The 25,727-nt window shown below is 32.1% G+C and overlaps 2 protein-coding genes across 2 annotated transcripts in view; both read left to right on the top strand.

Annotated features, from left to right (window-relative positions):
- LOC144838177 (uncharacterized) overlaps positions 1–7,218 on the top strand; it is a 204,084-nt gene extending 196,866 nt beyond the window's left edge. The window contains exons 9-17 of the mRNA XM_078693536.1: positions 189–377; positions 521–715; positions 928–1,230; positions 1,330–1,401; positions 2,339–2,555; positions 3,749–3,967; positions 5,074–5,103; positions 5,249–5,311; positions 6,674–7,218. Of these exons, the coding sequence (XP_078549662.1) occupies positions 189–377; positions 521–715; positions 928–1,230; positions 1,330–1,401; positions 2,339–2,555; positions 3,749–3,967; positions 5,074–5,103; positions 5,249–5,311; positions 6,674–7,218 (1,833 nt within the window). The remainder of the gene's footprint in view (positions 1–188; positions 378–520; positions 716–927; positions 1,231–1,329; positions 1,402–2,338; positions 2,556–3,748; positions 3,968–5,073; positions 5,104–5,248; positions 5,312–6,673) is intronic.
- The window catches only part of LOC144837847 (uncharacterized), a 336,690-nt gene that overhangs the window by 43,904 nt on the left and 267,059 nt on the right, over positions 1–25,727 (top strand). The window contains exons 2-7 of the mRNA XM_078693127.1: positions 20,955–21,087; positions 22,887–22,969; positions 23,210–23,303; positions 24,538–24,645; positions 24,802–24,909; positions 25,121–25,228. Coding sequence (XP_078549253.1) covers positions 22,962–22,969; positions 23,210–23,303; positions 24,538–24,645; positions 24,802–24,909; positions 25,121–25,228 — 426 coding nt within the window. The 5' untranslated portion in view covers positions 20,955–21,087; positions 22,887–22,961. The remainder of the gene's footprint in view (positions 1–20,954; positions 21,088–22,886; positions 22,970–23,209; positions 23,304–24,537; positions 24,646–24,801; positions 24,910–25,120; positions 25,229–25,727) is intronic.

Raw genomic sequence — 25,727 nt, 5'->3', positions numbered from 1 at the left:
CTACACTGAAATACCAAAAAGTGTTGTTCATGAAACCATGGAGGTATACCTCCATTATGTAACATTTCATGCTAAAAATACAAAATTAACGTTGGTAATAAATGTACCATCTCTACCATGTTATAAAAACTGAATGATTTCCTATTTAATTATGTTTTAAAATCTAATATTATAACCATTATTTCTAGCTCAAAATGCTGGCAACTAAGAATGGTATTGAAAAAGAACAATCGGTACTGCTTTACTTCCTGTATGATCTTGGTGAAATTGTTTACATGCCTGAGAACAAATTATTAAGAGATAAAGCGGTGTTAGATCCGATGCAGCTGGTTGAAATTGTTACTGCTTTTGTAACAGTCATTCCACCAAAGTTTCCAGTAAGTACAGTAGGCCCATGTAATATTTCAAATTGTAAATATGTGTTTGTGCTTTCACCCCTATGCAAGTTCGGTGCAGTTCCTTGTTCCTGGTGAAAACATTATTTTTTATCATAGTACTTAAGAATTCTTTTTTGGTTTAGAAGCCTGCATTTAGGAGGGCTTTTGATAAACTTGACAAGGGCATACTGGAAGAAAAGTTGTTGCGAAAATTATGGAAAGAGCGTAAAGTTGACAAGGGAAAGAATTTTGAGTTCCTTGTAGCACTGATGATTCAATTAGGTTTCATTTGTGAGAGGACGACGTCCAGCAGACACGATGTGACAAGTACATCTACAGTAGGTTTTGTTCAGTTATATTTTCTAACATATTTTGCATACAAGATTGTGTAAAAAAAATTTGTTGGTGAAATTTTACATCAAATTTCAAAATATTTGTAGGGTTATGACATTTAGATTAAACTTTCTGCTGAAGATGTTTTAACATGTACAGGTAATGATCTTCATTTTCTTATTAAAAGAAATGGCATTTTACAAATCAACAATTTCAGGGATCTGTTGAAAAGCGGTCATTTTATGTGCCGCTACGCCTTGCTTTCAAGACATCCAGTGAAGTGACACCAGTGCCTGATGAATTTCCAGCTATCAGTATCTATTACGACTTTAAGGGATATCTACCTGATGTATTGTTTCCATACATGATTATTGATTTCCTCAACAAATTTCAAAAGAAAGGAGTTGACCCAATACTCTTGTATAATCATGCTGCACTTTACTTCGACCAAGATCATCATGTGACCTTATCTCTTGTCAAATTTATGACTACGGACGATGAAAGAAAGTTCTTGTTAAAGGTACTGTATCATATAATTTGTTGTGAATAAGTCATAATTTAATCTAAACATAAACTCAAATTAGATATCAAAACATCACGTTTCTTCTTTTTTTTTCAGGTGACTATTAAAAGAACAAATGCTCCTAATGAAATAAGTAATGAGGAACCCTCTTCTGAAGCATGTAAAGAGGTTTGTTATCATTTCATATATCAGTTTGGAGAACTATATGATTTTTGATAGATATTTTGTTGATATCTAGATTTTTGTAATATGACATAGTTTAAATTTGAGGTTTAATTTTGACTTTGGTGTTTTCAATAATAAAACACAGCCATCTAATCTATAATATTGCTAAAATGAAAATCTACCACTTGTAGAATTAAACTTGATGTGGAATATAATTTTTAATTTTTATTGACTTCAATTAACATTATTAATTAAATATGATTTATTATTGACAATTGGTTTATATAAAATTACATCTTTAAAAACTTAATGATATAATCTTCATATGATATAAATTTAAAGTACAAGCAACTTAAAGTACAGTTGTCAAAACTAGTTGTAATTCATTTTTCACTAAAATAGCTGCCAATCAATAGAATGCCTACACACTATGAATTGTTATTACTTTGAGACCAAATTATAAATTTGCAATTAAAACTTTAAAAATTCAATAAGGTCTTTGGTTAAGGACAAGAACCATATTTTGACAACGTATTAGGGATGTACATATGATTTCAGAACAATTGCGAGATTTATGATATCAGAATGCGCACGCTTGCAAGTGTGCTTAGAAAAATCACTGTTGTTAACATACAAGAGATAGTTACCTGTCATTTCAATTGCTAATTTGACCTGTATGTAGGCTAAAATTTGCCAAAATGTTTAGTCTGTTATTTGAAGAAACAAAAAATTCAACATTTATATATTTTTTTTACGATTTATTTAAAAAGTGTGTTTACTAGAAATGTTTGTTCTTTGCTGTATATTATAGCCAAATACGAATAAATGATTGATTTTCCTATACCCGGTAATACCGGGTATGCGCAGTTCAGTTTGTTATATTGGTCAATTGCAGTTAACTGCTTGTTCTTGGAAATCAACATTCAATTTGTATATTTAGGTTTTGTTAACAATCCAGAAGTCATTTGAACCTTCTAAAGATGGTGGTAGAAGAGGGATTCAATTTGAGAGATGCATACTTTGTAATTTATGTAGTGATCCATCAGAAAAGAAGCACATTCAAAATCTTGATGACTTCCAGTACGAGAAATTGACATGCACCAAAACTGGCAAGTCTGTTACGATGGATGTTAAACGTTACAAGCAGCTATTTGTAGGTAAGAGTAATAACAGACAAGTTTATTTTCATTTATTTATTTCACCAATAAATAACAACAGTGTATAAACAAATAGACTCAATTGATAAACAAGATTATGATAACTTCTAGAGTCAGCAGTCCCATCATCTTAAAATTAAATATATCTATAATAATAATAGTCAAATGACAATGTGTAAATTATCAAAATGATTGACACAGTACTCATATTTGGAACATGATCTCATAATCGTGTCGAGCATAGCTCATCACCGAAAGTTACATATTTTTTAGTTGTATGAAAAAATGTCTCTGGCAGGATTCGAACCTGCGACTTCTTGCTTACGGGGCAAATATCATACTGTTAGACCACAGACACCCTCACAATCAGTGGAGACTAACTAGTCATTGATCTCATGGCAGTCTTAAAAAATATTATAGGAATGGCATTATTATATCTATACTCTCACAAGAGAATTGTTAGAGGTTAGGAATTGGACTAGCATGTGAGAGGCATGGGTTTGTATACTAGGCAACATGCTTTAGTCTCATTCTATAATCCTTCAGACGGAATGTAAAGCTGTTGGTCCTGGGTACATAAAATGTAAATGTCTACTATAAAAATATGGAACACTTTTTAAAAGGCACAAGGATATTGTTCAGATGGATTCATTCATATTTGTTAAGAACAATGACAATCGATAGAAGTTCTAAAGATTTTCACACCTATAACATTTCTAAAAGCGGGAAATGCACTTTCCTGAATTTTGGAAGGCAAAAACACACACACAAAAGCAAAATATAATTTTACAGTATCAATGTATACACATCTGAAAGGATACAGACAATTTGGAAGGCACAAACACACACACACACAAAATGTATGTATACACATCTGAAAGGATACAGACAATTTGGAAGGCACAAACACACACACACAAAATGTATGTATACACATCTGAAAGCAGACAATTTGGAAGGCACAAACACACACACAAAATGTATGTATAGACATAAGGATACAGACATTTTCCAAAGGTAGTTTAGCTTTTCAATTTTTAGTACCGATCTTAACCAATTTAAATTTGTTTTAAGTTTTATTTCTATTGAAAGAGTAAGTGATTATTTTAAGATAAAACAAGAACTACACAATCATGACATTTCACAAACTAAAAGCTATGACATTTTAAAAAAACATTTTTGTTTTATTTCAGGGAACCGGTGGAAAGTTATAACAGTGTTTAGTTTTCTAATTGGAGTTTTTGCTGTCTTGATAAATATACTTGATGGACCAGCAAGAATCGCAACTTGCATTGGTGTTCTTGTATTAATTCTTGTTGGATTCTTGTGTCTACATCATCAATTGTCCAAGTCCTGTACTCAGGAAGGTTATAAATCAATGGATGTTAAACGTTACAAGAGGCTATTTGGAGGTAAAAATAATGAGACAAGTTTAATTAATTTGTCATTTTTTACCAAAAAAACAATAAAGTACAGTAACAACATTACAAATTAAATGAAAATAGAAAACAAACTGTTAAAGCAACCAACTGTGATATCTTCATTCCTCTTACCAGTAGTAGTACTATCAGAATCATTATTGATAATCTATACATTGTTACAACATGCTGCTATTAGCTGTGATATCTTCATTCCTCTTACCAGTAGTAGTACTATCAGAATCATTATTGATAATCTATACATTGTTACAACATGCTGCTATTAGCTGTGATATCTTCATTCCTCTTACCAGTAGTAGTACTATCAGAATCATTATTGATAATCTATACATTGTTACAACATGCTGCTATTAGCTGCGATATCTTCATTCCTCTTACCAGTAATAGTACTATCAGAATCATTATTGATAATCTATACATTGTTACAACATGCCGCTATTAGCTGTGATATCTTCATTCCTTTTACCAGTAATAGTACTATCAGAATCATTATTTATAATCTATACATTCTTACAACATGCTGCTATTAGCTGTGATATCTTCATTCCTCTTACCAGTTAGTAGTACTATCAGAATCATTATTGATAATCTATACATTGTTACAACATGCTGCTATTAGCTGTGATATCTTCATTCCTCTTACCAGTAATAGTACTATCAGAATCATTATTGATAATCTATACATTGTTACAACATGCCGCTATTAGCTGTGATATCTTCATTCCTTTTACCAGTAATAGTACTATCAGAATCATTATTGATAATCTATACATTCTTACAACATGCTGCTATTAGCTGTGATATCCTCATTCCTCTTATCAGTAGTAGTACTATCAGAATCATTATTGATAATCTATACATTCCGTTCTCATCTAATTGGTCGATTTAACATTCGGTCCGATATAAGGAGCAATTATCATATTGTGCAATAAAACATGGCAGAACATGTAACAGTGCAAAATCAATCACCACTACCACAGGGGTGTGCGATTGTGTCTCGCCACAATGAATAGTGTTGAAATATTAAATGACTGATATATATAAATATACAGAAAGACTTTTCATTTCATTTGTTACAGGTGTTGTTGGAACAGCAAGTTCAAATCAAGGTATGTTATGTTCAATATGGAAATGATGTAGGATATTAAGTAATGCACTGCTAACGTCTTTAAGAAGAACTCACTGTCAGCTACATTATGTACTATAAACATTTTCTTAATTTGAAAATATACGTCTTATTTTAATCCTTTTAAGGCTGTAGTGATGAGGACCAAAATGAAAGCACATCATCCAGTCACCAATCTCAACCAAGAGAAGGTAAGTTACTAGATAAATATTATGATATGAAAAAGTCTCTCACCCTTACAACTTTATTTCCTTTATGGAAACACATGGTGTACTGGTAACCTGACTTTACTAGTGTTTATTTGCACTCTAACCTTTAAACAATATTATACAGATATTGCCTGCCTAGAGGTAAAATATAAGATTTGACATCCCAGAGGGAATGATATTATGTTCGAGGGAATATATATTTCCCGAAGTGCAAGCTGAGGGAAATTCCCCGAGAATATAATATCATTCACGAGGGGATGCTAAATCTTATATTTTACCGATATAAAAGGCGATATCTGTTATATTACATAGCCAACAACAAGTAGAATATCTGCTGGGTCGGGTAGCTAGGCTAGGCCTCCTTTTTGTATTGTATGTAAACAAGCTGCCTAGACACCTTGCGAAGAATAATATACAGATAGTTACTAATTAATGGTTCCTTGGCAATAAAATATTCACTAGCATAGGTCGTTTAAATAATAGCAGAAGAATTTCCATCAATAAGTCTACATTAATAATAATAATATTATTATCAGGTAGGCCGAATAAATAATAATTTGTCTTCTTCAAGCCAAATCACTGGATTTTCACCGCGTCGTGCGCGTACCGGTTACTACTGTGAGTATTACCCAATCACAAACAGGCTTTCATCACATCTAGGGAGGACTAATAACAAATGAGGGCGCTATGTATGCATAGTTTAAATAGTTTAATTGATTAATTTCTTCAAGCAAGTTCCGTGGCGCAGCGCATGAAGCGTTGTCTTGTGATGGAGTGACAATTGCATCGCGAGTTGAAGACCCAGTAGATGACTTTTGTTTATTTATCGCCAAACGTGAGTGTTGCCACATGAAAATTACACAGTCAGTATCATCGTATTTGAGAATTTACTGGATTTTATATGTTTAATGACAGGAACACAATAATGACGCGATATCATGAGTCATGATGTTATAATACTGATTTGTTGTTTGTACCTACACGTCATGACCTTTTTTTTCCCCAAACCCTTCCCATTATGCATTGGGCAGTGACGACCAAAAAAACCGACTTCTCGACTTGTTTTACACAGAGAAGGGGAAAACCCTGTTGCAAAACACAATCGCATTAGGTCGTCCATCCCCACCAAATAATAATACTAATAGTGTTGACCATTTTTCGTCAAGGAAGTTTGGTTTGCGATATAATTGCAACAGTCTGGTTTGTGTAGCTTATATGATGTTACGGCTGGATTCATCATCTCTATGTATAACAACTCGTCTTATCCTTCACATCTCTAAGTTACTATGTATCATACAACCTATACTAATTACAATGTTGGTCTTATGTATTTTCTTTGTACAGAATTACTCAAGAATGAATTTCAGGAAATGTTGGTACAAGTATCGAGCTGGTATGAGCAGCATGGTTCACTTGATATGCTAAAGGTGTTGTGTAAAGACCTTGTAACACCTTACAGTGATCTAGAGAAGGCTAACACTACCATGGAGTTGTTTAATTTATTGAAACGCTGCTCTAGCCATTTTAATGCAACCAACTTTAAAGTTCTCATTGACGCAATCAGTGTCACTGGTACCAATGGTGTTTTGGAGGTCAATAAGCTGCTAAAGGAAACGTATTCTGAAGCTGACCGACATGTAACTTCATTCTTGATGTATCGACAGAAACTGATAGATTTGGGAAAACACCTTTCCACAGACAATATAACAAAGCTCATCCAGCTAAAGAGTGTTCCTGAGAAACACAGTAAAAACCAGTGGACTATGATACTAGATCTTGAACAAAGGGGTATCCTTACAAAAGATAAATTACCATCATTTATCAATGATTTAAAGAATAATGAGATGACTGTTGCTGCTGAAATATTAGAAGATTTAATTAAGCATTGATCCTTACTATTACCGATGTTACGGTTGTTACATCGGTAATAGTAGAAATGAAATGTTATTTATTAAACCTATGCTGTTCAAAGTTATAAGTGACAGGGACAGTACAAGGAATTACTGTATTTATGGTACAGGGATTTTAACAACACAATTTGTTGTAGATAAATCTAAAAGCTGTAGGAATCCCTGTATTTATAGTACAGGGATTTTAACAACACAATTTGTTGTGGATAAATCTAAAAGCTGTAGGAATCACTGTATTTATAGTACAGGGATTTTAACAACACAATTTGTTGTAGATAAATCTAAAAGCTGTAGGAATCCCTGTATTTATAGTACAGGGATTTTAACAACACAATTTGTTGTGGATAAAATCCAAAAGCTGTAGGAATCACTGTATTTATAGTAGAGGGATTTTAACAACACAATTTGTTGTGGATAAATCTAAAAGCTGTAGGAATCACTGTATTTATAGTACAGGGATTTTAACAACACAATTTGTTGTGAATAAATCTAAAAGCTGTAGGAATCCTGTATTTATAGTACAGGGATTTTAACAACACAATTTGTTGTGGATAAATTTAAAAGCTGTAGGAATCACTGCATTTATAGTACAGGGATTTTAACAACACAATTTGTTGTGAATAAATCTAAAAGCTGTAGGAATCACTGTATTTATAGTACAGGGATTTTAACAACACAATTTGTTGTAGATAAATCTAAAAGCTGTAGGAATCACTGTATTTATAGTACAGGGATTTTAACAACACAATTTGTTGTGAATAAATCTAAAAGCTGTAGGAATCACTGTATTTATAGTACAGGGATTTTAACAACACAATTTGTTGTGGATAAATCTAAAAGCTGTAGGAATCACTGTATTTATAGTACAGGGATTTTAACAACACAATTTGTTGTGGATAAATCTAAAAGCTGTAGGAATCCCTGTATTTATAGTACAGGGATTTTAACAACACAATTTGTTGTGGATAAATCTAAAAGCTGTAGGAATCACTGTATTTATAGTACAGGGATTTTAACAACACAATTTGTTGTGGATAAATCTAAAAGCTGTAGGAATCACTGTATTTATAGTACAGGGATTTTAACAACACAATTTGTTGTGGATAAATCTAAAAGCTGTAGGAATCACTGTATTTATAGTACAGGGATTTTAACAACACAATTTGTTGTGGATAAATCTAAAACCTGTAGAAATCACTGTATTTATAGTACAGGGATTTTAACAACACAATTTGTTGTGGATAAATCTATAAGCTGAAAGGAATCACTGTATTTATAGAGGTCAGTCTAATTACCGAAAACAACCGAAAACAACCAAACAACCATAAACAACCAAAAACAACCGAAAACAAAATAAAATAATCTAAATACCGAAAACACATTTTGTATAATATTATTTTTTTTAATGTCGCTCTCTATTGATGGGTGTTTCTAAAGACCATAACAGAGAGAAAACCGCGCGCGGAAAAGCCAAGGAAGACCCTACGAAATGGTAGTGTGCACAAAATACAACTAAAAATCGTACAATCAATCAATGATAACATCGCATTTACTTACATAATCTATACAAATATTTTAATTTTAGTCTTTCGATTTTTGATCCAGAAACGAACGCATTTACTCCTCACAATAATTGTATTGTAGGAATCACTGTATTTATAGTACAGGGATTTTAACAACACAATTTGTTGTGGATAAATCTAAAAGCTGTAGGAATCACTGTATTTATAGTACAGGGATTTTAACAACACAATTTGTTGTGGATAAATCTAAAAGCTGTAGGAATCCCTGTATTTATAGTACAGGGATTTTAACAACACAATTTGTTGTGGATAAATCTAAAAGCTGTAGGAATCACTGTATTTATAGTACAGGGATTTTAACAACACAATTTGTTGTGGATAAATCTAAAAGCTGTAGGAATCACTGTATTTATAGTACAGGGATTTTAACAACACAATTTGTTGTGGATAAATCTAAAAGCTGTAGGAATCACTGTATTTATAGTACAGGGATTTTAACAACACAATTTGTTGTGGATAAATCTAAAACCTGTAGAAATCACTGTATTTATAGTACAGGGATTTTAACAACACAATTTGTTGTGGATAAATCTATAAGCTGAAAGGAATCACTGTATTTATAGAGGTCAGTCTAATTACCGAAAACAACCGAAAACAACCAAACAACCATAAACAACCAAAAACAACCGAAAACAAAATAAAATAATCTAAATACCGAAAACACATTTTGTATAATATTATTTTTTTTAATGTCGCTCTCTATTGATGGGTGTTTCTAAAGACCATAACAGAGAGAAAACCGCGCGCGGAAAAGCCAAGGAAGACCCTACGAAATGGTAGTGTGCACAAAATACAACTAAAAATCGTACAATCAATCAATGATAACATCGCATTTACTTACATAATCTATACAAATATTTTAATTTTAGTCTTTCGATTTTTGATCCAGAAACGAACGCATTTACTCCTCACAATAATTGTATTGTAGGAATCACTGTATTTATAGTACAGGGATTTTAACAACACAATTTGTTGTGGATAAATCTAAAAGCTGTAGGAATCACTGTATTTATAGTACAGGGATTTTAACAACACAATTTGTTGTGGATAAATCTAAAAGCTGTAGGAATCACTGTATTTATAGTACAGGGATTTTAACAACACAATTTGTTGTGGATAAATCTAAAACCTGTAGAAATCACTGTATTTATAGTACAGGGATTTTAACAACACAATTTGTTGTGGATAAATCTATAAGCTGAAAGGAATCACTGTATTTATAGAGGTCAGTCTAATTACCGAAAACAACCGAAAACAACCAAACAACCATAAACAACCAAAAACAACCGAAAACAAAATAAAATAATCTAAATACCGAAAACACATTTTGTATAATATTATTTTTTTTAATGTCGCTCTCTATTGATGGGTGTTTCTAAAGACCATAACAGAGAGAAAACCGCGCGCGGAAAAGCCAAGGAAGACCCTACGAAATGGTAGTGTGCACAAAATACAACTAAAAATCGTACAATCAATCAATGATAACATCGCATTTACTTACATAATCTATACAAATATTTTAATTTTAGTCTTTCGATTTTTGATCCAGAAACGAACGCATTTACTCCTCACAATAATTGTGAATCACGTTAATCCATAGTATAGAAAGTAAATTGACTATGGTTAATCATGATCAATTTAATTATAGATTTTCAAAGATAATAATACAAAAATGATATTTTTAAGAATATTGATATTAGGGACTATAAAGTATACTTAAAACCAGCTCACAATAAAGGATTCACAATCAAATCTATTCAGTAAAATTACCGTAGTTGAGTTTTTATCCTTAATCACTTCAGTAACTTAAGTGACGAAAACCGGGGACGAAAACGCAAAGTTAGATAAAATCATGCTTTGTTTTTGAAAATACTAAAAACGAAATGTAGTCAACGGTGTATTTCATTGAATTTGTACAATTTTGAGTTGCATTTTGTGCACACTACCATTTTCGGTTATTTTCGGTTGTTTTCGGTAATTAGACTGACCCATTTTATAGTACAGGGATTTTTACAAAAAATGACCAAATTGATAATGATGTTATTATATTAGTGATGTGCATTCTGTGTTAACTGTCACCCTTTTTAATTCATATTTCGCGATATCAATGTTGTCATCCTTCATGCTGCATTTTGGTTAAAGTGTGGCCTACTGTACTTAATAGGCCTAACAATAAATATAATAAGTCAATTCACATTAATATTTTGTTCTTTCTTTTCTAAGTTTGCAAAATTACAAAAACAAAACATGACAAACACATATGTGTTTGTTCTGTTTTTTTGTTGTAATTTTGAACATATTTACATTAATTATAAATAACTAACATGTGCATATTATGCAAATGAGACCAGGTAAACGGAAGTACAGAACGATGTTTAAATATAATGAATTGAATAAATTGTAAATTTTTTTGTACAGAACTGAATTATATTTTTTATATGAATGAATTTTCTAATACCTATTTGTTGAAAATGAAATGTTTTATATTTTGATATTTTTCACTTTTAATTCAATTTTGTAAATTAAAACTCAATTAAGTATTTATGCTGCTGTGTTTTAATGTTTATATTCATATTTAATTTTTTAATAAATACTAATGAATGAAAAGCTTTTTTTTTGTTTGTAAGGATTGTGTGTTTGTTTGGAAGGGGGAGATTTTAACATCGAGGATATCATTATACTGTATCAAAATGTACGTGCTTCGCTATTCATCGTATATTATACAAAATATCCATTCCACCAATCCAGAGAGTAATAAAGTTCTTCGATATTACACAGCGATAATGTAACGTAGACAAATAGTGGTTGCGCCCTCTATAAAAAATAAAAGTTTATTCACCCACCAACAAACCACTCACAACATGTCGAAGAATGTCAAACACAAGAAGTAAGTTTTTGTTTCATAATATTATCATATACCATATCATATACGGTATACGGTATATACTGTATCCTAGGCCTATCTACTTAGTACTATATTATATCAGCCTAGATAGGCCTATAGGCCTAGCTAGGCTAGTTCTAAGTAGCTGGGGCAGGCCCTACCTCTAGCTATCAAAGGCTTTTTAGTGGGCCTAGGCCTAGGCTAGGCCTAGGCCTAGGCTAGAGTAGAAAGCTGAGGGAGTCTCCACAACTGCATTGTGATTGGTCCTAAGACGAACATAAACACATGGATGGATGAGGATGTTTTAAAGGGGGATTCTGGGTTTAAAATTGCTTTTAAATATCGTTTTTTATTAAATAAAAAGTATTATAACTAGGCCTAGGCTAGGGTCACTCTTAAATATTTCCATACGGGGGGGGGGGGGAGGAGGTGCCGCATTTACAGGTATATTTTCGAGGGCCTGGTAGCACAAATATTGGGAGTTGGTAGCACAAGTGTGGGAAATGACAGGGTGAAATTAGTAGCTTAAGTCCCTGGCCCGCCCACCCGTGTCAAAATTTCACAATTTATCACCAAATTTTGCAGGTATTTTAGCATACTGGATGCTATAAGCCCGGCTATATAAGCCCATCGCGGGGCCCATCTCTAAATACCTTTTACTAGAGTTTTCCCCGAGAGTTTTCGCATCATCAGTAAACACGAAACATAGCCGGCCTAGGACAAAATCATTCAACTGTGACCACTCTTGATCATCGGTGGTGTGCACCACCGCAAACGCGTAAAAATTTGCCATGAACGGTGGAGGTCTCTTTGGCCATGCGCAGATCATGCTGGGAACCAGTACAAATATTGCGCCCTCTTTGGCGTGGCCTTGATTTTGGTAAATGGTAGTTCAAGTCCGTAGTATTTTTCAGTAAAACAGGTAGCGCAAGTGCCTCATGTCTTGAAGTGGCTGCGGCACCCCCTTGTTTGGTTTATATACAAGTGACCCTCCCGGGGCCTAGGCCTATACTTACTTACTACAGTATATACAAACTAAACTAAACACTATATATATACATACATACAATCGGAATTAAAACATGTTAAACTACAATACAACTAAACTAAATACTACAGTACAATCAAAATCAAAACATATTAAAAACTACAGTACCATCGGAATTAAAACATCTTAAATTTACTGATTACCTGATACATTTACATTTAATGTTAAATGTAAATAAATGAAACGAATATAGATACCGTAGTTAAACAAAATGGTAACAGATTCATTGACGTAATTATGTGTTTATTTGTTTTTTACTGATTACCGGATACAGTTAATGTTAAATGTAAATAAATGAAACGATTGTAGATACAGAAACAAAATGGTAACGGATTCATTGACGACATATTTATGTGTTTTTTTTTTACGACGACTCGGCTATACTAGTTGAACCTATTTTCCCGTCTTTTTATAATGGTATAGTCCATACAAGTCGAGGTGGCCGAAAACGGCACCTGATCCTATTGTTTTAATGGCAGGTCTTTCTTAAGAAGGGCCTAGACCTAGACTTTTTTATTTAGCCAAGCTAGGCCTAGGCCTAGCCTACACAGACAGCCAATACGCCGCTAGGCCTACGCCCATAATACTAGTAACTAGGCCTAGCCTAGGCCTACTAGCTAGGCCTAGTAATACTGTACGTAGAGAGGCATTAGGGCCAGGCCTAGCCTTCTACCTAGGCCTACTATTCTCTTTTAGTCTAGGCCCTTGTACTAGGCTAGCCTAGTAATAATGATGTAAGACGATCAGAGAAACTTAAACCAATAGACGATTTTCGTGCTACGGAAGCCATCTTGCAGAATTAAGATAATAAATGTTTGCTGATGTCTTTAATATGACTGTATAGCCCCCTGAACCAGACCAGATCAAATGTGAGATAACAAATTACCTCAGTCTTTAATATGACTGCATAGCCCCTGAACCAGACCAGATTAAATGTGAGATAACAAATTACCTACAGTCTTTAATATGACTGTATAGCCCCCTGGACCAGACCAGATTAAATGTGAGATAACAAATTACCTACAGTCTTTAATATGACTGTATAGCCCCTGAACCAGACCAGATTAAATGTGAGATAACAAATTACCTATAGTCTTTAATATGACTGTATAGCCCCCTGAACCAGACCAGATTAAATGTGAGATAACAAATTACCTACAGTCTTTAATATGACTGTATAGCCCCCTGGACCAGACCAGATTAAATGTGAGATAACAAATTACCTACAGTCTTTAATATGACTGTATAGCCCCTGAACCAGACCAGATTAAATGTGAGATAACAAATTACCTATAGTCTTTAATATGACTGTATAGCCTCCTGAACCAGACCAGATTAAATGTGAGATAACAAATTACCTACAGTCTTTAATATGACTGTATAGCCCCCTGGACCAGACCAGATTAAATGTGAGATAACAAATTACCTACAGTCTTTAATATGACTGTATAGCCCCTGAACCAGACCAGATTAAATGTGAGATAACAAATTACCTATAGTCTTTAATATGACTGTATAGCCCCCTGAACCAGACCAGATTAAATGTGAGATAACAAATTACCTACAGTCTTTAATATGACTGTGTATAGCCCCCTGGACCAGTCCAGATTAAATGTGAGATAACAAATTACCTACAGTCTTTAATATGACTGTGTATAGCCCCCTGGACCAGTCCAGATTAAATGTGAGATAACAAATTACCTACAGTCTTTAATATGACTGTGTATAGCCCCTGAACCAGACCAGATTAAATGTGAGATAACAAATTACCTACAGTCTTTAATATGACTGTATAGCCCCCTGGACCAGACCAGATTAAATGTGAGATAACAAATTACCTACAGTCTTTAATATGACTGTGTATAGCCCCTGAACCAGACCAGATTAAATGTGAGATAACAAATTACCTACAGTCTTTAATATGACTGTATAGCCCCTGAACCAGACCAGATTAAATGTGAGATAACAAATTACCTACAGTCTTTAATATGACTGTATAGCCCCTGAACCAGACCAGATTAAATGTGAGATAACAAATTACCTACAGTCTTTAATATGACTGTATAGCCCCCTGGACCAGACCAGATTAAATGTGAGATAACAAATTACCTACAGTCTTTAATATGACTGTATAGCCCCCTTGACCAGACCAGATTAAATGTGAGATAACAAATTACCTACAGTCTTTAATATGACTGTGTATAGCCCCTGAACCAGACCAGATCAAATGTGAGATAACAAATTACCTACAGTCTTTAATATGACTGTATAGCCCCCTGGACCAGTCCAGATTAAATGTGAGATAACAAATTACCTACAGTCTTTAATATGACTGTGTATAGCCCCCTGGACCAGTCCAGATTAAATGTGAGATAACAAATTACCTACAGTCTTTAATATGACTGTGTATAGCCCCCTTGACCAGACCAGATTAAATGTGAGATAACAAATTACCTACAGTCTTTAATATGACTGTATAGCCCCCTTGACCAGACCAGATTAAATGTGAGATAACAAATTACCTACAGTCTTTAATATGACTGTATAGCCCCCTTGACCAGACCAGATTAAATGTGAGATAACAAATTACCTACAGTCTTTAATATGACTGTGTATAGCCCCTGAACCAGACCAGATCAAATGTGAGATAACAAATTACCTACAGTCTTTAATATGACTGTCTATAGCCCCTGGACCAGTCCAGATCAAATGTGAGATAACAAATTAGGCCTATTATAAGAGATCTGTGGAGCCCAAAAGTCTTTAGTATGACTTTGAAGCCCCCAAAACATTTTTTTCATAGCTTTCACTCAATCACCATACTACTGTACTGTTATTGAGATTAAATAGTAAAGTTCATTAATAATGGATACAAAAGAAACATATTGTGGTTTTGGTTTACAAGTTGAAATAATTAATTAGGCCAGACAAAATATATTGTTAAGTTACCACTCTTCCCTGATCTTTTTAGCCTCTTCTCTTTTTCTTTTCTGAGTGACAACAAAATAACTAACAATTACGATAAATCATTACATTTTATTTTACCAACAGGAACAATTTTATTGCATTAAATAGTTTCTTAAAGTTGAAAATATATAGTGATTCATTTGTTCGTGTTTGAAGGAATTAGTATCACTTTATTTCAAGATGGTAGCATAAAACAATGTTGATGACCTATTAAAGCATAGTACTTTAGTAAAAGAAAAAAAAACGTCCTTGATGCTTAACAAGTATTATATTTTTTGACCTTATAAACAGGTATTCTAAAATGTGAAACCTCAATAATATATAGAGTATGATTTAGAACACTAGCATTCGTTTCCTTTCTTTTTGAATAATTGAAGTTGTGAATGTTTTAACTTCCTGTTTTTGCAGTTAAATATTTTGCACAATTGTTTGAGGAAGTCAGTATTGTATTTGGTGAATATTCATTTATTTATGGTCAAACACAGTAAAATATTGTACATGGTTTGAAATTATTTTTGTTAAAAAAAAAATATAAAAATCAGTTAAAAAGGTCAAAATTTGGTAAATACAGATAAAGCACATATAAATTCAGATAAAATACATCATTTAAAATACAAAATACAAGTAAGATTGGTGTGTGTAAGGGAATAGCATAAAATGACTACTGTTTCTATGTTTCATTGAATTGCCTCATTGCAGTAGGGAGAAACAAGTTTCTCATCCTGTTGGTTTTCCATCTTGGGTACACTAAACGCCTTGACTTGCTAAAAAATCACTCACCTGAACCGCATGAACACGCAGTAAGCTCTCTATTTGTTAGAGAAAGAAGACAGGGTTTTTAGTCAAAATAACGATTTAGATTTATCTGCCAATTTTAGTGATATCAATGTTTCACAAATAAGTAGTATATTATGCTATTGAAATTAGTAAATTTTAGGTCATAATTTATTATTTCAAGCCTAGCTAGGCCTTCCTCTAGTAAGCCAGCCTTCAATTGGGCGAAAACATGCAGCCTGTCCACCAGTCTACGAACGAGATAGGCTAGTTTGTCTAGCCTAGGCTTAATACCGTCAAATGGTCATGATTAGAATGTCAAATGTCCACAAAATTTACGTTATTATTTATTTAGTATTCTTTCAAATAAATACAACTTGTAATGCAAACTTATGAACCAGAAAAAAAATGTTGTATTTTGTTTGTAATAGTCTCTGATTTCCTACATATTTAAATAACTGTATAGGAAGTAATATAGAACATTACATTATTGCTTCAGGTGCTGAAGGGTTAAGGGGGTGATTTATTATTTATTATTTTATTAGCTGCCTTCACTATCCAATCAATGTATATGTCATCTACTGTAGTGTAATTAATTGTATAAACGGCCCCTTTAATTTAATGATATATTCAGCTTTCATCATCTATGCCATTTTCATCTATTCTATTTTCATCATCTATTGATAGAAATTTCATTGATGCAATTTTCATCATAACCAATAACTTGCGTAAGCGACGTTTCATAGATTCTGGTTTCACCAAAATATGTTCCGCTTGATGTTAATGAATAGTTTTCAGTTATGACATCGAAGAGAGCCTAGTTGTACAATCTTCATGGTAAATTCAAGCTAATTTACTACTGATGTTTATACTATGTATGCTGGTTTTGCATAAAATTGCATATAAGCAAGCTGCATCACTTTCTTTAAGTTTAATCGTCCCTAGATAATTATACTAATTTATCAAACTAAATGATATTAAAGCTTGTTAATATTTTATTTATACCATAGTAAAAATTATTTTCACAGCATAGGTTTATCGTATTACTGTATGTTGACCAGGTTTATAAGATGTTCTATCCACAAATGGCAGGCACTAAATCAACAGAAAAAAAATAACATTAATAAAAAAAAAGATTCTTGACAATCACAACAGGTTCAATGCAGATCACTTAACTTTAAAGAAGGCAAGACTGATTGAGGATGTAATGTAATTCACAAAATAAAGAAATAGGGTGTTGGGCCTTTGTATACAATAAGCATCTTATAATAGGCAGCTTCTATGATCGGACTGTGTAATTTTGAAAGATGTAATGTTATTTTATCATGTATGTTTCTTTAGATTCAGTGTGTAAATAAGAGTTGTATAGTTATTTATTTCATTTTATAATACTGTATTTTGATTTGTTGTAATTGTACAATGATCAAACAGTATTTATACAAATAATTAATGTTTTATATTCTAATGGTACAAACAATGGCATCTAGTGTTAATATGTCAACAAATGACCAAACAATCCTAGGCCTATGCTAAAGCACCTATAGGCCTAGCTAGTAATAGCAATTAGCCTAGCAAGTTAGAAAGTCAGCAATTCTATTACGAAATTTCGACAGGCAACTGAAACTTATCTACTAATTCTAAAAACTAACTAAAGGATTGACTAATTCTGTTTTTTTTTCCAAGATTTCATGTCTTGTAGAGATTAAAGATTAAGAGATTAATTAATCAAAATCATAAAAACAATCTAAAGCTATAAATTGAATTGCTTTTTTTGTCTAATTTAATACATGTATCTCAAACCTGCCAACTTTTTCAGTGGCCAATACGTGAGACATTAAATTAAATTGTATATGGCGCCCTCTATGTTGTAATAACTTGAAAAACGCCCTGAGCTGTATGTTAAATTTTTCACCGAATTAAGTTTGGCTTTCCTGTACTACTGTACCTCAACCATAAAATACAAATAAACATAAAAAATTTAACTGAAAATATTGGAATCTACAATTTATTTTTAAAGAATTGTAGGCAATTTTAAAAAAATGTCCTAAATAGGATAGTTTTTGCAGTTTAATAAGCATGACAGATTTGCTCCTGTATACTGAAATCCATTAAAGATATATCGTCACCTGGAAAATATATGTATATTTTTCTTGAATATGCAATTTTAATGTCATAATAGTTATTCACTTTGACCAAAAATTGGAGCGAAAATAAAATTTTTTACCTGAAAATAATGAAAACAAGCACGAATGTGCGATACTCTGGGTACAGCGAAAGAAGCTGTAATGACGTCATAAAACCGGATGTAACGTCCCATACACATCAATAACCACGCTACCAAATACGGCTATACGGTACCATCTTCGAGACGTGATATGATTGCATCCGGTATGAAAATTAAAAAATCTGGCTCTATAGCTTAGAGGACATGTCCCTGTTGTATATTCATGCTAAATCCGAGCTCAATACTACAACGAATAAGGGAAGAGTAGTACTTTTTGCTCAATAGTGTCCGGATGGAAGAAGAAAAGGAAAAGATGAGAGAGTCCTAGACTCAGGTACCCCGAGTAATAAAACGAGATATACTCTAAATCATATTACGTACACAGTATATTTCACCATAAAGTTAAAGAAAAATAGGTTTCTCCAGGGCTGGAACCGGGACCTTCTGCGTGTTAAGCAGACTTGACAACCACTACACTACGAAACCTCTTACACTAAAAATGTGGGTTACAGAAAGTTTTTTAATCCATTTAAATTACAAATAAATATGGTAATAAGCACAAATCAAAATAAACATGTGTAAAAGTGATAATTACCGATTACACAAAATAAGTATTTAAAAAAATAATAAATAAAAAAATAAGATATACTGTGTATAATTATCATATTGCGTATACAGTACTTTTCACCATAAAGTTAAAAAAAAAGGTTTCGCCCAGGCTCGAACCAGGTACCTTCTGCGTGTTAAGCAAACGTGATAACCACTACGCCAAGAAGCCGCATATAACTACATAACGCTGTGGTGTGTGTCACACATTGTGGCTTCTTAATTAAACAAATTAATTAACAAACAAGCACGAATGTGCGATACTCGGGGTACAGCAAATGAAGCTGTAATGACGTCATAAGACGGGATGTGACGTCACATACACATCAATAACCTACCAAATATGGCTATATGGTACCATCTTCGAGACGTCATATGGCTGCATCCGGTTTGAAATTTAAAATCCGGCTCTATAGATTTGAGGACATGTCCCTGTAGTATATTCATGCCAAATCCCAGCTCAATACTACAACTAATAAGGGAGGAGTAGTACTTTAAAAATCGCAATAGTGTCCAGATGGAGGAGGAGAAAATGAGTAAGTCCTAGACTCAGGTACCCCGAGTAAAAATAGTCAAATTATCAGACAATGGGTTGAAACTGCAGAATTTCCTAATCAAAGTTTGATTTATTAATCTTCATTTTTCATGTTTTTGGGAGACAATATATCCAGTATCCTGTGGACCCCTGTTGAATAAATTTGAACCTGGTGAACTTAAGAACAACAATAATTAATGTTTAAATTTAAGCAACAACAAAATAAAGATTATTGACTGATAATTGACAATTTGGATTTATTTGTCATTGTCATTATAATAAAACAATTTAAAATAAAAAAGTAAACAAAATGTTTTTATTGTTCATGTGGATTGTTATTTTTTGTTTCATTTTGCATAAAGCATGCACACTACTCACAGATAGTGTATCTTAGTTTCATTATGCAAATTACGATTTTGTAGGTTAGATATTCATAATTAGGTGATACATTTGATATAAGGGCACTCTCCATACTAATGGGGAATTTAGGTGTAAGTTTTATTTTGATTGGTTCAGAAATGGTAATGGTAACATGCATAGTGAACAGGCTTGTTGTGGTTTTTGTTTATTATATATAATTTAAATTTATATAAATTATTTAATAATTAAGTTAATATAAATATCAGGATAAGGATAAAACTGGTCAACAATTGTGGACAAATATTTCAGTGTCACCTATCACCATCCTCGGCATTCTATTTCCTATGGTGACATCCAGAAGAGGATTAGTTGGAATGGGAATTAGAATGCTGTGAGGGTATCACTGAAATATTCATTAAAAAAATGTCATGTTGTTTACAACTAACACATAAGAATAATCATTTGTGAATTTAAATACTTGGTAATATCATGAAGGAAATAAAAAGATTACATTATTTTTTCCTCCATGATAGTACACAGTGTGCTTTTGTGTGTACACTCTTTTATTGACTTAACCAACTTGACTGGACAATATGCAGATACCAATTGTGTAGTAAAATGATTTCATATGCTCTAGTTAACATGTTCTTTACAAAAGGTTGTTCTTTATGAAGTATATAGAAACTACTTATAATAATATAAGTTGACAACTTATATTTTCTGTTATTTTTTAGTATGCAAGACTGACTCTCAAAGTCATGTGACACACAGAACGCTGTAAACAGGGTGTTGGCACTTAGCATAACAATAAACACTTTTGATGATGGACCAGTGAATGGAGGAATATTGAGACATGAACCTACAAGGGTAATTTATTGTTACCAATACCAGCAACTCTTTCTGAATTTATTGTTAGTGACTGTGAGTTATATTATTCTTGTTTTCATTTCATTAAAGTAATTTGACATTTTATGCTCTTGTCATCTGAAGGTTACAAATAAACAGTACAGTTAAACAACACAAGACACATACATTTTGCTTATCTAATCCAGCAGAAGTATGTAGTGTGAGAACATAGATTACAATTTTCATCTTCATTCAGTAACACCAGCATACAGATGCAATTTAATTGTCGTAGCATTTAATGCAAAGGTTTCTGTCTGATGGGATTATATTTTATACGTGCTGTAAGTATGAAACATATATACAGTGATGTTGAAATATAAAATGTTTCTGCTGGAATAGCTTTTCATTATGTATACATTTTCACCAGTTTTATGTTCAACAGTCTGATGATACTGAAGTTTCCATTCCATTTGTATATCCAGTAAACATCCCACTTTGTGGGCCGAAACGTCTCACTTTAGACCAAATTCATATTCATTTTTTGGGGTATTTATCAAGTTTTTATAGGTGTTTAACAATCCGTATTTTATTAATATTGACAATGTTGATATAATATATATAATAAATTACTAAAAAAACGTAATTTTATATTCAATTTATTACTTCGAAAACCTTGTTTATTTCGTGCATTCGCCAAGCGGCCAACAGAGGGCGTAACTTGATCATTTTCAACAATTTTTTTTTAAATGTTTGCTTTATTGCATCTTTATCCCTAGTAGTACTACCCCATAGTCTCTCTATGGGAAAAAGCTTATTTTATGCTTATAAAATGCATCAAAGCCGATAAATGTAAGTGTGCCGAATCGTCCCGGGCCGAATAGTCTCAGGGCCGAATCGTCCCGTTACCCAGTAAGCAATTGATTATTATCAGTATTGTCTTTTTACCATACAGTTACTGTGACACAAACAATTGGTATTTTTTGCATTGCATTGTTTTGAATACAACACACATATTAGGAATTTTAAATGATGATTCGCACTAGTTTCTTTTATTTCCTGAAAATTATTTGTAAAGCTCTGTCTACACCACCATGGAAATGATGAGGTCATATCACTACCCTATTTGAGAACATAACAATTTCTTTGTCAAGTTTGATATTGTAGACAGAGCTGTGGTTTGTCTAACAAAAGCTATGCATTTAATAACCTCAGGCTACAGAGTTGGAGATATGAACATTTAAAATCAGACAAGATAGTATCAGACAATTTGATAGATATAAAGATGTATTATTCCCCATTTAAAAATAATAATTCATTTTTTTTGTTGAATGCCATTTTAATGTCCCATAATAGGTATCCACTTTGACCAAAAGTTTAATTGAAAACATTTTTTTACCTGAAAAAATGGTAATTTAAAGCAAAAATTAATCAATTTGGCTGCCAGCCAATGGTTTTTGTGTAAAGTGAAAACGTTATTTCTTTTGGTTTTTTTTTTTACAGAAGTGATTAACTTTATTAAAACTACAAAATAACCAGCTATTCAAAGTCTGATTTAATTAATCTTCATTTTTCATGTTTTTGGGTGACAATCTTTAAACTAATATTTTAACAAAATGACATCGTTGTGAGTATCAGTAGCTGTATCTCAATGTACAAATATAATAAGCAAAAGCTAAATCCAAACGACAAAGAAAAACAGCCAGCATCAGAAACATCTATATTATGGTATATTACTTCAATAGGAATTTAGATAGTTTAGATAGAAATACAGATAGTTTACATACCAGGAAAGATTAAATGTTTACCTTTTATATTTTCAGAAGAGAATGTGTAGGCTTTTATACTAGAGGCTATCGGCATTAATAAATGTTAAATGAAGACACTGTATTTTGAAAATGGAAAGGTAGGTTTTTTAATTGTATTATTTCAAATCAAACAGATTAACCTTCAATTAATTTATAGTTTAAATGAAAAAGAAAACACTTTAAGATATTATTTTGAGAAACTTTTCAAATACAAACATAAATATTACAATTAAAGGGCCCATTTTCATCAAATATAATGATAATATTATTTTCATCAATCGTCATTTTCATAAAATAATGTAACATTTCATTATAATCTTTTATAATCATTTTAACAGGAACAAATTAGAAGAAGCTTTGCACAGGAATGATTTGCGAACAGTTAAACACATTTGTAGAACACAGCCAGATCTTGTGAAATCTATCAATGAGGTATTAAAAATATATTTTCATAATATTAACAAAAAGAAATTCTTTTCATTGAAATTTAAAATTGTTTACTACATTATTTAGCTGTAAATTTTGCTGCTGTTTATATTGAAAGAAAACCAATTTCACATAATGTCTATTATCAGTATTTATAAACTATATTAATTTGATTCCTTTCCAGGATGGGGACACTCCACTACATGATTATCTAAGAACAGTAAATCCTACCTTAGATATAGTGACTTGTCTCTTAAAGCATAATGGATCTGCAGCAACATTGCAAAATAAGGTAATCTACAGGGATTTGCTTGTGTAGTAGGCAACCATTCTCTGCAGTAAACTATTCTATTTGTTTATCAATAATTTATATATAGATAACCAATTTCACATAATGTATGTTATTATATTTATATTTATAAACTTTATTATTTTGATTCCTTTCCAGGATGGGGACACTCCACTACATGATTATCTAAGAACAGTAAATCCTACCTTAGATATAGTGACTTGTCTCTTAAAGCATAATGGATCTGCAGCAACATTGCAAAATATGGTAATCTACAGGGATTTGCTAGTGTAGTAGGCAACCATTCTCTGCAGTAAACTATTCTATTTGTTTATCAATAATTTATATATAGATAACCAATTTCACATAATGTATGTTATTATATTTATATTTATAAACTTTATTATTTTGATTCCTTTCCAGGATGGGGACACTCCACTACATGATTATCTAAGAACAGTAAATCCTACCTTAGATATAGTGACTTGTCTCTTAAAGCATAATGGATCTGCAGCAACATTGCAAAATAAGGTAATCTACAGGGATTTGCTAGTGTAGTAGGCAACCATTCTCTGCAGTAAACTATTCTATTTGTTTATCAATAATTTATATATAGATAACCAATTTCACATAATGTATGTTATTATATTTATATTTATAAACTTTATTATTTTGATTCCTTTCCAGGATGGGGACACTCCACTACATGATTATCTAAGAACAGTAAATCCTACCTTAGATATAGTGACTTGTCTCTTAAAGCATAATGGATCTGCAGCAACATTGCAAAATAAGGTAATCTACAGGGATTTGCTAGTGTAGTAGGCAACCATTCTCTGCAGTAAACTATTCTATTTGTTTATCAATAATTTATATATAGATAACCAATTTCACATAATGTATGTTATTATATTTATATTTATAAACTTTATTATTTTGATTCCTTTCCAGGATGGGGACACTCCACTACATGAATATCTAAGAACAGTAAATCCTACCTTAGATGTAGTGACTTGTCTTGTACAGAATGACACATCTGCAGCAACATTGCAAAATAAGGTAATCTACAGGGATTTGCTAGTGTAGTAGGCAACCATTCTCTGCAGTAAACTATTCTATTTGTTTATCAATAATTTATTTATAGATAACCAATTTCACATAATGTATGTTATTATATTTATATTTATAAACTTTATTATTTTGATTCCTTTCCAGGATGGGGACACTCCACTACATGATTATCTAAGAACAGTAAATCCTACCTTAGATATAGTGACTTGTCTTGTACAGAATGACACATCTGCAGCAACATTGCAAAATAAGGTAATCTACAGGGATTTGCTAGTGTAGTAGGCAACCATTCTCTGCAGTAAACCATTCTATTTGGTTATCAATAATGACAAATAGGATTTTTACTACAGTACATTATTTAGCTGTAATTATTGCTGTTGTTTATATTGAAAGAAAACCAATTTCACATAATGTCTATTATCAGTATTTATATACTATATTAATTTGATTCCTTTCCTTCCAGGATGGGGACACTCTACTACATGATTATCTAAGAACAGTAAATCCTACCTTAGATATAGTGACTTGTCTCTTAAAGCATAATGGATCTGCAGCAACATTGCAAAATAAGGTAATCTACAGGGATTTGCTAGTGTAGTAGGCAACCATTCTCTGCAGTAAACTATTCTATTTGTTTATCAATAATGACAAATACGATTTTTTACTACATTATTTAGCTGTAATTATTGCTGTCGTTTATATTGAAAGAAAACCAATTTCACATAATGTATGTTGTCAGTATTTATAAACTAGGCAAGAGTAATCTATGTTCCCCCTGTTGATTTATTTTTGGATACCTGATTTGAGTGCCATTTTGAATTTCAAATTGTCGAAAATGAACAATTATAGATGAGGAAATCTATAGATTGATTATTATTACATTTATCTTGTTACAAAATGTGTTCATTAGTATCATACTCTAGTGTAATAACACTCTATAACACAGGGTAACATTCTATATAATCTTTAAACATATGTGCGTTTGTTCATCTTGACTGTTTGACCATCTTGACCGTTTGACCATTCACCACATTTTCAAAATGTGTATACCAAGCAAAAAATGATTGTTT

The sequence above is a fragment of the Antedon bifida genome, chromosome 3 (assembly GCF_963402885.1).
Source record: "Antedon bifida chromosome 3, ecAntBifi1.1, whole genome shotgun sequence".
Taxonomy (NCBI): Eukaryota; Metazoa; Echinodermata; class Crinoidea; order Comatulida; family Antedonidae; genus Antedon; species Antedon bifida.
The sequence above is the reverse complement of the archived record's forward strand: the minus strand, read 5'-3'. Positions and strand labels throughout refer to the sequence as shown.